The sequence below is a fragment of the Scyliorhinus torazame genome, chromosome 11 (assembly GCF_047496885.1).
Source record: "Scyliorhinus torazame isolate Kashiwa2021f chromosome 11, sScyTor2.1, whole genome shotgun sequence".
Lineage (NCBI taxonomy): Eukaryota > Metazoa > Chordata > Chondrichthyes > Carcharhiniformes > Scyliorhinidae > Scyliorhinus > Scyliorhinus torazame.
In genome coordinates, this window is record NC_092717.1 from 143,024,587 (window position 1) to 143,040,431 (window position 15,845).

Sequence of the window (15,845 nt, forward strand, 5' to 3'; positions counted from 1 at the left end):
ATACAAAATTATGAGGGGCATAGACAGAGTGGATAGTCAGAGGCTTTTCCCCAGGGTAGAGGGGTCAATTACTAGGGGGCATAGGTTTAAGGTGAGAGGGGCAAAGTTTAGAGTAGATGTACGAGGCAAGTTTTTTACGCAGAGGGTAGTGGGTGCCTGGAACTCACTACCGGAGGAGGTAGTGGAAGCAGGGACGATAGGGACATTTAAGGGGCATCTTGACAAATATATGAATAGGATGGGAATAGAAGGATACGGACCCAGGAAGTGTAGAAGATTGTAGTTTAGTCGGGCAGTATGGTCGGCACGAGCTTGGAGGGCCGAAGGGCCTGTTCCTGTGCTGTACATTTCTTTGTTCTTTTTTTGTTCTTTGTTCATTATGACCATCCCCCCCCCCCCCCCCCCCCCCCCCCCCCCCCGACCCTCATCCCGTATCATGAGTGGTACGTCAGTGCCACCCAGCTGTTTCTTACCCGCAGATAGTCCTTCTCCCTCAGGTGGGTCTCTTGGAAGAAGACTATGTCGACTTTCATACTTTTCAGATGTGCGAAGACTTATTCTTTTCACTGGGGTGTCAGGTCCCCTGACGTTCCAGGTGACTACTCTGATGGGGTGTTTCTGTTCCCTGCCCCTTTGTGGGGTCAACCACACTTACCTTATGGATGTGCGGATGCACCCCTGTACTTCAGGGTTTCCATTTTTTAGGGGGCCATCCAAAATGGCCGTGGCCACTGAACTCACCGTGAAGCTGGGCCCCTGCACTCTGGGGTTTATCCTTTGTTTGGGGGCCGTCCAAAGTGGCTTTTTGTAGTGCCTTTGTGCGATCTGTCATAGCCATCCTAGCACCCTTCTCCCTCCCTTTGTCCTTCTGCTAACACCCGGCGTCTGTCTCCCCTGCCCACTTCTACTCCTTCATCATCCCTGCGAGTATCCCCTTCCATCCTTCCCCCCCTGTTTAACCCCCCCATTACCCTCCTGTAGTGTTCTCCCTGCGCCCCCCCCCCCCCCCCCGTCGCCAGGCACTCTTTCCCCGACGAGAAATGTGCTGCGTGCCCCCCCCCCCCCCCCCCCCAACTGTACTTCCTAGTGCTAGTTTACCTGCTAGTGTGGTGCCCCTCTCCCAAGGACATGGCACACATGCTCTTCCTTTTTTCCATTGTCGACACTCAGAGACACAGGGGCAGATTAGGAAGCATCAGACCTACCGCATGGATGAGAGCAGACTGGTTAGTTAGATTGAGTTACTATAGTAAGATTAGCAGGAGAGTCGAACTTGAGTAGGAGAATTGTTAACCGTTCAATAAATGTGTTAAACCTATCTCCAAGTCTGAACCTTCCTTTGTCAGAGTACACATCAAGGAAGCAGCTTATGCTACATGAAGAAGCATAACACAACAGGACCTAGTGCGGTGAATCTCTGGGTGGGGAGGAGGAGTTTTACTGGCAGTAGAGTGCACTTTCGGAGACTCACCTGATGAAGGAGCTGCGCTCCGAAAGCTAATAATTTGAAACAAAGTTGTTGGACTTTAACCTGGTGTTGTAAGACCTCTTACTGTGCTCACCCCAGTCCAATGCCGGCATCTCCACATCATGGAAAACAGACATCTCTAGTTTAAGAAATACAGCATTGCAAAGACATTTGACTGCTGTGACATATTGCTGTTCAGTAGGAAAATAAATTAACATGCTGACTATGCTGACCTATGCATCAGTCATCTGTATGACACATTTGTGGGCACCATATTGACTGATACTGAAAATGATCCCTCAGCTGACCTAGGAGACAGAAGCAAAAGAGTTTGTGAGCACAGGCCCTTTGTTGCGAATGGCACTTCAATCTCTTTGATGCAGATAGGCTGCTTGTGTCCTTGTTGCTGATGGCACAAATGTTCGAATAACTGTAAGTCCCCAAAGCCTGTAGAGTCAGTTCCCCTTCCAATTTTCAGGCAGTTGAAGTTCCAACTACCCAAAGGGAACGAGATGAGGTACATACATGTCCGGAATTTCCTCCGAAGGGAAATGACCCCAGATACCGAGACATACATTAGTTGACGAACTGTTGGACGCGGGTGACCTAGGGAAGGGTATTTGTGCGGGTGACTGTTGGAGGAGGTACGATCCCCCCTGGATGAGACTGGGAAAAAATGGGAGGAGAAACTGGGCATCGAAGTAGGGGAAAGCCTGACTCTGGATCGAAGACCTACATAGGGCGAAATCCACCTCCACATATGCAGGGTTGAGCCTAATGCAGCTAAAGGTGGTACACAGAGCACACCTAACCAGAACCCGAATGAACTGGTTCTTCCCAGAGGTTGAGTGCCAGGGAGGCCCAGCCAACCACACCAACATGTTCTGGGCTTGCCTGGTCGAGTTCTGGACAATCTTCTTCAAGCCAATGTTTAAAGTTGTGGGGTGAGGGTGGAGCCAAGCCCCAAAATGTAAGTCTTCAGGGTATCAAACCAGCCAGAACTCTTTATGGGGAGGGGGCGCTGATGTCCTAGCCTTTGCTTCCCTGATCGCTCGCTGAAGAATCCGGCTCGGCTGGCGATTGGCGGCACCGCCTAAAGCCGCAGACTGGCTTGCCAATCTGTCGGAATTCCTCTAGCTAAAATTCACCAACCGCAGGTCGGAAGAGGGCTTCCACAAGATGTGGAAGTCGTTCACCAAATTGTTCCAAGACCTGTTCTTGGCTAGCAACCAGTAGAGTGGGGGGAGGGGCAGCGGGGGGGAGGTGGAGAAGGACACAGTAGGGACTCAGAGCATAAAGGAAAGGGAGGGGACTGGGGGGAGGGGCGGGGGTGGAGGGGACATATGCCCGGAAAAGGTGGCCACCGAACACGACAGCAGTGGATGGGGCCCGAGGGCAAGCAGAGAGCCAGTGGGTGCGGCAACACGAGGGGTGACTCATGCTGGAGCAGGACAATTGTATGACGCTCACGGCAATGGAAGGGGGAGAAATAAGTAGTTGCAAATATGTATAGTGATCTGTGTTTGTTTGTATGTTCTCTCACTGCACTTTAGTCTATATTTGTCGTGTACGGTCAGTCTTTCCTTAGTTGCCTTCCCAAACACTATGTGAGGCTATGAAACCTGTAAACTAATTGTACAAGCTGAAATATGTAACATAAAAGTTGTGAAAACCAATAAAAACATAATTTTCCAGCAGGTGTACTGGGCTCCACAGTTTGATTGGTTACAAACTGGCAGTTGCAAACAATCTGATTCTGTTTGCTGCCAATGTCCCAGTTTCACTTTACTCATCCAATACTAGATTTATATCTATTTTAATTTTGCGTATCCTGCAAATATTTTGCCATTCACTGATGATTTATGAAAGTGTATCTTTTCCATGTTCTGTTTTCTTATCTCTGGTTCTGATGAAATAAATGTTTCACTTGCAATACAGTTGCAATAAATTAATTCAAATATTTTAAATTCACATACATTTTTTGTCATGCCTACTAGTGAGGCCACATGTGCAGTCAGCGTGAATTGGAAAATTATTGGTATCATGCTGTTTAGGAGCTTGCAAAATCTACCTTCACATACTGTTAAGAGAAAAAAAGTTCTCCGCTTTTTTGTTGATAAAAATGCATACAATAATCAGTAACTGTTAATAGCCTCACAAAGACCACAAGGGATTTCTGATTGATCTCCATTGGGCTTCATGGAATATGAGTTTCCATGTTGAGAGAGCGGAGGCCCACCCAATAGGGCCTCACCAGCGTGGCCTTAAATATTGACCCCCACCCTCAGACCGGCAGTACCCGATAGTCCCGGGCTGGGACATTTTTTTTGTAAGCCACGGCTACAGCCTTATTTGTGTTGGAGAATAAACCTGCTTTGCCTTTCAGCCTGCGCCTCCTGGAATTATTACAGTGTCAAAAAACTTTATTATTAAAATATTGTAAAATTGGGGCAGAAAAAGGCTAACAAGATTTTCACCCTTTGAGAGCTCTATTACCCAAGAGCCTTCCATTTGGCCTGCTCCAAATGGGCAAAAGGCACCAGTGGAAACTCGTGTTGGGGCTCATTTAAATGCAGCAATAGCACTTAAAGCCATTTTAAAAGGCCTGCTGGAGGGTTACACTTAGTGCTTAATTGATACAGCTCTGGCTAAATGGATCTGAGACAGATTTTTGGTCCCTAACACCTGTTTCACTCCTGTCATTGACCATCCTAACATAAAATATACGCTGATGTTTACATTCTGCTGAGAATACCTTTATGATTGTGGAAAATCGGATGTGCGAATGACATTATTGCTGAAGGTGTTTTGGTCTATTCATTTAGTACATGTGGATAACAATATTCTATGAAGGAGTACATAGCTAAATGTACCTTAGATGAATGCATAAGATGCAAATCTTCAAGGCTGCAGCCAACATTTTCAATTTTAGTGTGTCATGTTCTGACCTTGTTTCCAAATTGTCTTCTTCAGCATTATCCATGTTCAAGCTTCTCTCTGTAGACAAGATCTAAACCTTAGGGTACATGATGATAATCTTGGAGACCTCAGGTGTATGGTGCCCCTGATATTTTTAGACAGTTGAAGTGCTGCTTCAAACTTCTAATGGTGTACCCAACAATGAACCGAATGATGGCTTGGAGTTGTTCTAACTGTGCAATACTTTTGAAACATTGGTGTCATTGGTCAGTGCTGAAGGATGGAAATGTATTGCTGCTTTAAGTTGGTGACAAAAAAGATGAAGTCTGAGGTTCCTAATTAATTATGCCCTTAATGCATTTGTGAGCAGCAAATCAGGTAATATTGTAATAACCCCACTGCTGGCTCATAGTGTCTGAAGCGTAAAACATGACAAATAATGATGATCTCAATTGCTACTGCAATTGTTGTCCAGAGTGCAGATAGTGGGTGGAAGTCTTTCTGCAGCAGGTATCATCGCTGAACTAGCTTTCTACAGATTTGTTCCTCAATCATTCAAGGTAGTTGTGTCTGGATAAACACACAATGAGTGGCAAGTGATAGGCACAAACAGTACCTCCACCTATCCCAGCTCCTATTCATTCCTTCTGCCATATCCAAATAAGAAGGTAGTGCTCATTGTGTACTGTCTACAAATCATCTTCCTGTAGCAAACACTGCTTCTGCAAGGCTCCAAGTGACATCAACTAGAAACAAAAAGTGGTAGATTTCTTAATTGGAGAAAACAACAAAATAATTCCGAGCAATATAATAGTTAAAGTCTCATGAAGGAATTCAAATTCAAGAATCAAAAAGAATTGGAAGCTTTGGAAGTCCGAGAGCGAATGAAGGCCAACGAGGATAAAGGGGTGATGTGTGAAGGGGACTTGATTAAATAAGGAACTTGATTAAGTTGAGGAAGGTGCAGCGCTCCGAAAGCTAGTGACATCGAAACAAACCTGTTGGACTTTAACCTGGTGTTGTAAGACATCTTACTGTGCTCACCCCAGTCCAATGCCGGCATCTCCACATCTTGATTACGAATGCCATTTCACTTCAATACTTTACAGCCATCAATCCAAAGAAACATTCTTTCCATTAACATGGGATGCATCTAGCATCAGAGATGAAAAACAAATACCTAATGGCACCACCAAATCGCCACTGATTTATTTTTTAATGAGCTTTCAGGTTGATGAAAAATATCTTATACAATAGATGAATACAACCAAACAAGTAAAAGATTGCTGAAGAAAGAAACGTTGAAGCTGTTCATCTTGCGCTCAAGAGGACAGCTGCGCAAGATAAACCAACAGCAAATTCTTATTCCCTTTATCTTGAGTAGCTCTCCTGATGAGGACATGATTAAAATCTTCAATAATATGTCTCTCTTTCCAATAATAATCTTTATTGTCACAAATAGGCTTACATTAACACTGCAATAAAGTTACTGTGAAAAGCCCCTCGTTGCCACACTCCGGCATCTGTTCAGGTACACAGAGGGAGAATTCAGAATGTCTCATTCACCTACCAGCACATCTTTCAGGACTTGTGGGGGAAAACCGGAGCACCCGGAAGAAACCCACGCAGACACAGGGAGTATATGCAGACTCTGCACAGACAGTGACCCAAGCTGGAAATCGAACCTGAGACCCTGGCGCTGTGAAGCAACAGTGATAACCACGGTGCTACCGTGCCGCCCAAATAAAACACTATTACGGGAATTAGATTAAGGTTTACTTTGCAAACTGTAGTATTTATTTCTGTTAATTGTCTTTCCAGGTCAAACTTGCCTTGGCATTTATGGAAAATACTAATCGAACTGAAGAATATCATCAACTACAGCAAACTTACAAAACAGCAAAGCTAAAACTTGCAGATACCTATAATTGCAGACAGAAGACAGAAGTATGCATTAAAGATTATTTACAGGTAATTTGAATATATGATGAAAATAAATTAAAAAGCATACTGAGACCTTATTCTGTGAGGTATAGCAAGGGAATTTATCACCTGTTGAGTTTTTACTCAGCTGAAGTCAGGAGAAAGAAAGATATCAAGTCTATGGGCTGAGTAATATGCTCCAATGCGAGGGGCTGGACTAGCACTGGAAACCTTCCGACTTCCATGACTGCCATTGCTACATTGATTGAGGTCGGCGAATGTGTTTGGGGCTTACAGGCAGTGAGCAACTGACCCAATCATTGTTGGAGGGTGGGATGTCCAACTTTCAAAGTTGTTGGCCATGACCCAGAACAAGGTCAAGACCAGTAATTTATAGGGCCCCTGGCATGGGGAAGTGCCAGGGGACTCATCAAATGTTGGAACTTGGCAGAGTTCTGCAGTCCTTTGGAACGTTAGACATTTTCAGGACCTTAAGGTAAGTGTACATTTGTGTGATATCTGACGTGACCAAAGTTTGCCAATTAGCAAAAGTGGCATTTTTTTTGGATAGCACAGAGGAGTTCTCTTGTTCCATGTTTCCTTCAGGAGATGTCAGAGCTACTGGAGTGAGGGCCGAAGCAGGGGAGAAGTGGAAAACCAACCCCTTGATGTAATAACAACTTCCTGAAAGCTCACCTTAAGCTCTTTAATTGACGGGATTAACGCACGCCATCCTGCAGGAAGAGGAGAAACCCATCCAAAACACATGCTGCCTGGGAGGGGGGAGCTGCTGAGGTGCAGGTGGTCTGAATGTCAGAAGAGGCTCAATGATCTCATGAGGGCAGTCAAGCTGAGTAAGTCCTCAGTATGTGTAATCTTGTGGCAGTATGCTACAGGAGACCGTTGTGAATGCAAGAGGCATGTTGGTTGGAGCTTCAAGACAGTAAATTGTTTTTAGCGCTGATGTCAGTGTGCACTTATGGTTTTGGTTCAGTTGGATGGTGGAGTGTTTGCAGCCTGTTCAATTGAGGAAAGTGCACAGCACCTAGGCTGCCAAGCACTCTGCTAATAATGCATCGGCTGCATGCCGTCAAATAAGCTAACATTGTTAGTGATTGCAATGCGAACACTTCTTTCGGGGAAGCATGCCCATAATGCCCCTGAACAAAGCCAGGTGGAAGGGGATATGTCAAACCTCGTGATGCTAATTCCATTTAAGGAGGAGGTTTTGATACTGTCTGAATCCCAGTCATCCAGCTATATTGATTGGCAGAGGCGAGATCAGAGAAAGGCAGGAGTCTGGTGAGCTAGCAATTAGCAGAAACCGATGGACAAGGGGGAGAGTGCAAGTCGGAGGTAGATGGAGGCTTGGCATGATGCATTGAAACTCAAAAATCTCATTCTGACAATAAAACACAGCCAAACCATACTCACAAGCTTCCGATATTGGATCAAGTGTGAATTTTGCCTGCCTCTCATGGTGGACATAACTAATGTTGCTGAGCTTTGAGACTTAGCACAGGTGTGGAAAGGTTTGTGATGACCCACTACCTCCCTTACTGCAGTCTCTCTGTCACAGGTGAAGCCTTTTCCACAAACCCTCGTCTGGATGCCAAGCTGCCAGTCCGCTCCAATGTTGGGGAAGAAGCCTTGGAAGATGCAGTATCACATACTCTTTCTGTCCCAAGCACCAGTGTAGATACTGTACCATAGCACAGACTAGCATGTTGGAATGTGGACATGCACAGTCTGGTGAGGGCACTGCATAGTTGCATGTGCAGCTGTCAGACATTGTGGTGGAACAGGCCTCGCACTGTCGGAGGAGTGTATAGGGTAATCCAGACTCATTCCAAGTTATCCATGATGTGGCAGATCCTGGGTGTCCAGTGGAAGGTCCGTGGAGATTTGGCATATATACCAGAGGGGCAGTATGCTTTGGCAAACTTTGGTCACATCAGATATCACACAAATGTACACTTACTTTAAAGGCCTGAAAATGTCTAATGTTCCAAAGGACTGCAGAACTCTGCCAAGTTCCAACATTTGATGAGACCCTGTGAAGGTGTCTATCCAGGCCATGTGCACTGCAATCACCCACTCTTTGGAGCACCAAGCTTCCCCAATGGACAGACTAGCGAATTCCTGGAGGGGTAAACTGAGTGCATTGCAGACGCAATCATTGGTATGCACTCCGACCTGCGTACTGTTTCCTTGCTAAGCTCATGATCCCAGAGCCAGGGCAACAAAGGGACTGGGAGCATGGGTTTCAGACCCAGTTCTTGAAACCTAACCGGAAGGCAAGGAGGACGTAATTGTAGATGATGAGCACCCAGTTTCCTTCATATGGAAGCATTTCACAAAAGAAGTGTCCTGAGAGATGTTTCCATCTCCAGGCTATCAGGGAGGCAAAGGCTAACAAGCCAGTCTCTCTCCCCTTCTGCACTCCCAGATCTTCCGATACCCCAAATATCGCCACCTACGGGCTCGGGGCCACCTTTACCCCTAAAATCCCTGCATTGTTCCTGAAAAGAACTCCCAAAATCCTGCCATTTTCGGACAGAACATGTGTGTGTTTTGCTGGCCCCCTTAAACACCTCTCACATCTGTCCTCCACCTCCGGAAAGAACCCATTTATGCATGTCTTTGTCATCTGTGCTCTGGGCACAACTTTAAATTGAGTTAAGCTCAATCTTGCACATGAGGAAGTTGGGTTTATCCCACCTACCTTTATCCTATCCCCTCAAATGCACCACCCAGCTCCTCCTCCCACTTTCTCTTTATCTCCTCGAGCGAGGCCTTCTTCCTCTCCATTAACTGTCTATAAATATGAGAGATCTTACCCTCTACTATCTCATCCTCAGACACTATCTTTTCCAGCAACGAAGGGGGCGGTAACCACGGAAACGTGGCCAGCTCCTTTCTCACAAAATTCCTAACCTGCAAATTCCCCCCTCAGAAGCTGAAACTTTCCTACCGGTTCCCCAACTCTGCAAATCTACCTTCCACAAACAAGTCCCTAAACCTCTCTATTGCCTCCCGTTCCCAAACCCTTTATGTTAAATCCAACCCCGCTGGAATAAATCTATGATTATCACATATCGGTGCCCACAGTGACATTCCCTCCAGCTTAAATGTTGCCGAAACTGATTGCAAATTTAAAAGAAGCAACCACCACTGGACCCATAGAGTATTTGGCCGGTGAGAATGGAAGCAGAGCCATCAACAGTGCCCTCAGACTCGGTCCTATACACGAAGCTTCCTCCATCCACCCCCAAACCGACCCTCCCTCCACGACCCATTTCTGAACCTTCTCAGCATTTGCCGCCCATAATAGTAAATCAAATTCGGCAACACCAACTCCTCCCCGCCCCCCGGACCAGTTGTCGAAAATAAATAAAAGTTCTGAAAGGATCGACATTTTCACGATTTGAACCTGCCCTGCCAGCGATAATGGGAGAACGTTCCACCTCTTCAAATCCTACTTCACCCACTCCACAAAGATGGCCACATTCAACTTGTGTAACAGAGCCCAGCTATGTGACACCCGTATTCACAGATACCGAAAACTTGAATTGGCCAGCCGAAACGGCAACTTCTCCAGGCCCCTATCTTGTCCCTGGGAATTCACCGGAAACACCTCACTCTTTCTCATGTTTAGTTTGTACCCCGAAAAAGAGCCAAATGTACTCAGCATCTCCCTAATCTTGCTCATATTGGAGATCGGGTATAACAACGCGTCTGCATATAGGAACACTCTGTGTTCTATACTCCATTCTCTATTCCCCTCCAATCTCTTGATGCCCTAAGCACAATCGGCAGCGGCTCAATCGCCAAAGAAAAATCTAACGGGGAGAGTGGATATCCCAGCCTTGTACTTCTGTGCAAATGAAAATACCCCAAACCTATTGTGATAGTGCGAACACTATCCGCAGGGGCCCTAAACAACAGTCTAATTCAGGCAATGAACCCCAGCCAAAACCCAAACCGACCCAAAATCTTATTCAACCCGGTCGAACGCTTTCTCCGTGTCCATGGAAATTATTACCTCCGTTTCCTGATCAGTTGCGGGCGTCATCACTAAGTTCAATAACCTTCTTATATTGGCCGACAATTGTCACCCCTTCATAAAGCCCATCTGGTCATCAGCTACCATCCCAGGCAAACAATCCTCCAAGCGTGTTGTCAGCACCTTAGCCAGCAACTTCACATCCGAATTTAGTAGTGATGTAGGCCGATAAGACCCACACTCCTCAGGATCCTTATCCTTTTTCAAAATTAGCGGAATCGATGCTTATGTCAAAGTTGGCGGAAGCTCCTCCCGGGCTAATGAGTCAGTGAACATTTCCATTAGACAAGGCCCCAGCTCCGTCGCAAAGTTTTTATAAAGATTCACTGGGAATCCGTGCGGGCTCAGAGCCTTTACAGACTGCATTGAACCAATGCACCTCATCACCTCCTCAAAGCCAATTGGGGCCTGAAGCACCTGCACTTTCCCCTCCTCCACTACCAGGAAACCCCAGCTGTACAAGAACTGTTTCATGTCCGAGTCCCCTCCGACCTGTACAGCCCCCGGTAAAAGGCCTCAAATACCCCATTCACCTTACCTGGATCAGAGACCATCCTGCCCCAGGGGTCCTTTATTTACCCAATCTCCCTCGAAGCTGCCTGCCGTCTCAACTGGTGTGCCATCAATCTACTGGCCTTCTCCCCATGTTCATAAAATGCCCCCCGTACCCGGCACAACTGGCCAATCGCCTTCCCCGTTGACAACAGTTCAAACTCCATCTGGACTTCTTTTTCAACAACTTCTCCTCTGAGGTGGCTGAATATTGCCGATCCACTTCAAAACGTCCTCTACCAACCTCTGTCTTTCCATCCTCCCCACTGTAGTGATATCATGGCTGTGTTGTAATTCACCGACTGACCACTACGGGTCTCACTAGTACATAAGTGAATGTTAGAGTCAGGTGACCCCTGACTGGCTGGAGGAAGCTGGAGAGAGGTTGCTTGTGCTTGGCCTTACTGTTATTCATCAGCTGTTTTGTGTATAGTTTAACCACAATTAATGTTGATAAATTGTTTATAGCTTTAGGTACAAGTGTTTTTGTAATAGAAATCAGGCCACCTGACAAGAAAATTACACCCACCTTTTTAAAAAAAATAATTTATTCAAATTTTCACAAAATATCAACAACAAAATACAGAAAGAAAACAACCCCCCCTCCCCCCCATATACATAAATAATAAATTAACAGTCTTCATCAACACAAAGGCAAATATACACACCCACTCAAGAAAAACGAACCAACCGCCGCCCCCCCCCCCCCACCGGGTTGCTGCTGCTGACCATCTTCTAACGTTCTGCCAGGAAGTCTAGGAACGGTTCCCACCGCCTGAAGAACCCTTGCACCAATCCCCTTCAGGCAAATTTCACCCTCTCCAATTTAATACACCCCGTCATATCGTTGATCCAGGATTCCACACTTGGGGGCCTCGCATCCTTCCACTGAAGAAGAATCCTTCGTCGGGCTACCAGGGACGCAAAGGCCAGAATTCCGGCCTCTTTCGCCTCCTGCACTCCCGGCTCCTCTGCCACCCCAAATATTGCGAGCTCCCAGCCCGGCTTGACCCTAGAACCTACCACCCTCGACACCGTCCTCACTACACCCTTCTAAAAGTCCTCCAGCGCTGGGCACGCCCAGAACATGTGAGTGTGGTTTGCTGGGCTCCCTAAGCACCTAACACACCTGTCCTCGCACCCAAAGAACCGGCTTATCCTTGCCCCGGTCATGTGAGCCTTATGCAGCACCTTAAATTGTATGAGGCTGAGCCTCGCGCAAGAGGAGGAAGAGTTCAATCTCCCCAGGGCATCCGCCCACATCCCCTCGTCAATCTCCTCACCCAACCCCTCCTCCCACATACCCTTTAGCTCCTCCACCGAGGCCTCCTCCTCTTCCTGCATCACCTGATACGTTGCCGAGATCCTCCCCTCTCCAACTCACACCCCCGAAAGCACCCTGTCCTGGACCCTGCGTGGCGGCAACAGTGATAACTCCACCACCTGCTGCCGAACAAACGCCCTTACCTGCATATATCTGAAGGTGTTCCCGGGGGGAGCCCGATCGTCTCCTCCAGCTCACCCAGGCTCGCGAACTTCCCGTCCACAAATAGGTCCCCCATCCTTCTAATACCTGCCCTGTGCCAGCTCAGGAACCCTCCGTCCATCCTCCCCGGGACAAACCGGTGGTTCCCCCGAATCGGGGACCACACCGAGGCTCCCACATCCCCCCTGTGACGTCTCCATTGCCCCCAAATCTTGAGGGTAGCCGCCACCACCGGGCTCGTGGTATACCTCGTTGGAGGAAGCGGCGCCGTCACCAGCGCCTCCAGGCTCGTGCCCACACAGGACGCCATCTCCAGCCTCTTCCATACCGCCTAACCCCCCTCCATCACCCACTTACGCACCATTGCCATGTTGGCGGTCCAATAATACCCACAGAGGTGAGGCAGCGCCAACCCCCCCTTTCCCTGCACCGCTCCAGGAACACCCTTCTCACCCTCGGGGTCTTCTGCGCCCACACAAACCCCATATCTCTCCTGTTAACCTGCCTGAAGAAGGCCTTAGGGATCAGGATGGGGAGGCATTGGAACAGAAACAAAAACCTCGGGAGCACCGTCATTTTAACTGACTGCACCCTACCCGCCAGGGAGAGTGGCAGCACGTCCCGCCTCTTTAACTCCTCCTCCATCTGCTCCACCAGCCTCGTGAAGTTAAGCTTATGTAGGGCCCCCCAGCTCCTAGCCACCTGGGCCCCCAGGTACCTGAAACTCCTCTCCGCCCTTTTTAGCGGGAGCTCACCAATCCCCCTCTCCTGGTCCCCTGGGTGCACCACGAACAACTCATTCTTCCCCATATTAAGCTTGTACCCGGAGAAATCTCCAAACTCCCTAAGGATCCTCATCACCTCCGGCATTCCCCCCACCGGGTCTGTCACATATAGCAGCAAACCATCCGCATAGAGCGACACCCGATGCTCCTCCCCACCCCGCACCAGCCCCCTCCAGTTCCTCGACTCCCTCAACGCCATGGCCAGGGGTTCAATCGCCAGCGCAAAGAGCAGGGGGGACAGGGGACACCCCTGCCTCGTCCCCCGGTGTAGTCTGACCTCCTTCTGTTCGTGGCCACACTCGCCACCGGGGCATTATATAGCAACCTCACCCACCTGACGAACCCCTCCCCGAACCCTTTCAACACCTCCCACACGTACCCTGTTTCCGCCCTATCAAAGGCCTTCTCCGCATCCATCACCGCCACTATCTCCACCTCCCCTTCCATCGCCGGGATCATTATAACATTTAAGAGCCTCCTGTTGCTAACTTTGCCTTAGTTTAATTGCTCTGTTTTATCACCTTTGCTCTTGAGTCGCCAGGTATCTTTATGATACCGCCACGTGGTTCAAGTCCGAGTAATGATCAATAATCCAATACACCGCTTAGTAAGATTTAAATCAAAGCACATTTATTTTACACAGTAATCACTACTCATGTACATATTCTACGTCTAAGCTACTTCTACAGCTAACAGGCCAATACTTAACTTGGAACTGGCCCACCAGGTCAGGGAAACGAATGGCCTTTCGTTTGGGTTCTGAGCCTGCGGGATTCGAAGTTGGTACAGATTGGTAGCTAGGAGCGCCTATCTCGTAGCGAGCGTTGAAGTAAGACTTACTGGATATCGGCGGCGGCTGAACCGGTCACTGTCAAGGGTTGGTTCGCGTTGCTGAGTGACCCGGTCAAGAAGAACGATTTGAACTTGGGCTTAATTCTTATAGTCCCCAGGGGGGCTTCCCGCCTTTCGGGGCGGACCCTGTACCTGGTTCCAAGTGATTGGACTTTGTCCCAATCACTTGGTTTGATTTTCTCCAATGCTGGAGTGGTTCCCTGATCGATGGGCAGTCCTGAGGTGGTAGTTCACCTCCTTTTGTGTAGGCTTCTGCTGGCGCCGAAGAGTCTGGTTTTGCTTTATGTGTCTAAATGTTGCTCATTGTTCCCGGGGATTGCTCATTAGTATGCAGATGGCTGGTGTTTTGTTTCTGATGGTTGCTGGTATCGAACTTGTCTGGCCTTTCCAGAGGTAAATACACACTCAACCTGCAGCTGCTCGTTTGTGTCCTGTTGACTGACTTTCCCATCAGCCTTTGCCGTTCGCCATTTTAAATCGGGAGTTAGCCATTTTAAATCGGGAGATAGCCATTTTAACTGGCTACACTCCGTACATTAGTATTCAACTGCCTCCCTTTCACAAACCCCGTCTGATCCTCATGTATGACCTAAGGCACACAGTCCTCTATCCTCATGGCCAAAATCTTTGCCAGCAACTTTGCATCTACATTTAGGAGTGTGATCGGCCTATATGACCCACACTGTAGGGGATCCTTGTCCCGCTTCAGGATCAGGGAAATTAGCGCTCTAGACATCGTCGGTGGCAGAGCCCACCCCTTCCCTTGCCTAATTGAAGGTCCTTACCAACGGCGGGCCCAGCAGGTCCGAATACTTCTTGTAAAATTCATCCGGGAACCCATCCGGCCCCGGTGCCTTCCCCGCCTGCATGTTCCCTATCCCTTTGACCAACTCCTCCAACCCAACCGGCGCCCCCAACCCCGCCACCTGCCCCTCCTCCACCCTCGGAAACCTCAGCCGGTCCAGGAAGCGACCCATCCCTCCCTCCTCCAGTGGGGGCTCAGACCGGTACAGTTCCTCGTAGAAGTCCTGAAGATCCCATTGATACCCACCGCACTTCGCACCGTGTTCCCTCCTCCATCCCTAAATCCCCCGATCTCCCTAGCTGCCTCTCGCTTCCGAAGCTGGTGCACCAGCATCTGGCCCGCCTTTTCTCCGTATTCATATACAGCCCCCTGCGCATTCCTCCACTGCGCCTCCGCCTTCCTGGTGGTCAACAAATCGAACCTCAGCCTGGAGGCTACATCGCTCCCTAAGCAATCCCTCCTCCGGGGCCTCCACGTACCTCCTGTCCACCCTCATCATCTCCCCACCAACCTCTCCCTCTCTCTCCTCTCCCCCCTGTCCTTGTGTGCCCTAATAGGGATCAACTCTCTTCTGACCATCGCCTTCAGCGCCTCCCAGACCACCCCTACTTGCACCTTCCCATTGTCATTAGCCTACAGGTACCTCTCTTTGCACCCCTGGACCCGCCCGCTCACCTCCTCGTCCGCCAGCAACCCCACCTCTAGGCGCCACAGCGGGCGCTGGTCCCTCTCCTCCCCAAACTCGAGGTCCACCCAGTGCGGAGTATGATCAGAAATGGCTATCTCCGAGTACTCCGTATCCTCCACCCTCGGAACCAGCGCCCTGCTCATCACAAAAAAGTCAATCCGGGAGTAGGCCTTGTGGACATGGGAGAAGAATGAAAATTCCCTGGCCTCCGGCCTCGCAAACCTCCATGGGTCCACCCCTCCCATCTGGTCCATGAACCCCCTCAGCACCTTGGCCGCCGCCGGCCTCCTGCCCGTCCTAG

General features: G+C 48.7%; 1 protein-coding gene across 3 annotated transcripts in view; it reads left to right on the forward strand.

Annotated features, from left to right (window-relative positions):
* The window catches only part of ccdc178 (coiled-coil domain containing 178), a 564,802-nt gene that overhangs the window by 334,268 nt on the left and 214,689 nt on the right, over positions 1 to 15,845 (forward strand). For all 3 annotated transcript variants that reach the window (XM_072467841.1, XM_072467840.1, XM_072467842.1), the window contains one exon: positions 6,209 to 6,358. In XM_072467841.1, coding sequence (XP_072323942.1) covers positions 6,209 to 6,358 — 150 coding nt within the window. The remainder of the gene's footprint in view (positions 1 to 6,208; positions 6,359 to 15,845) is intronic.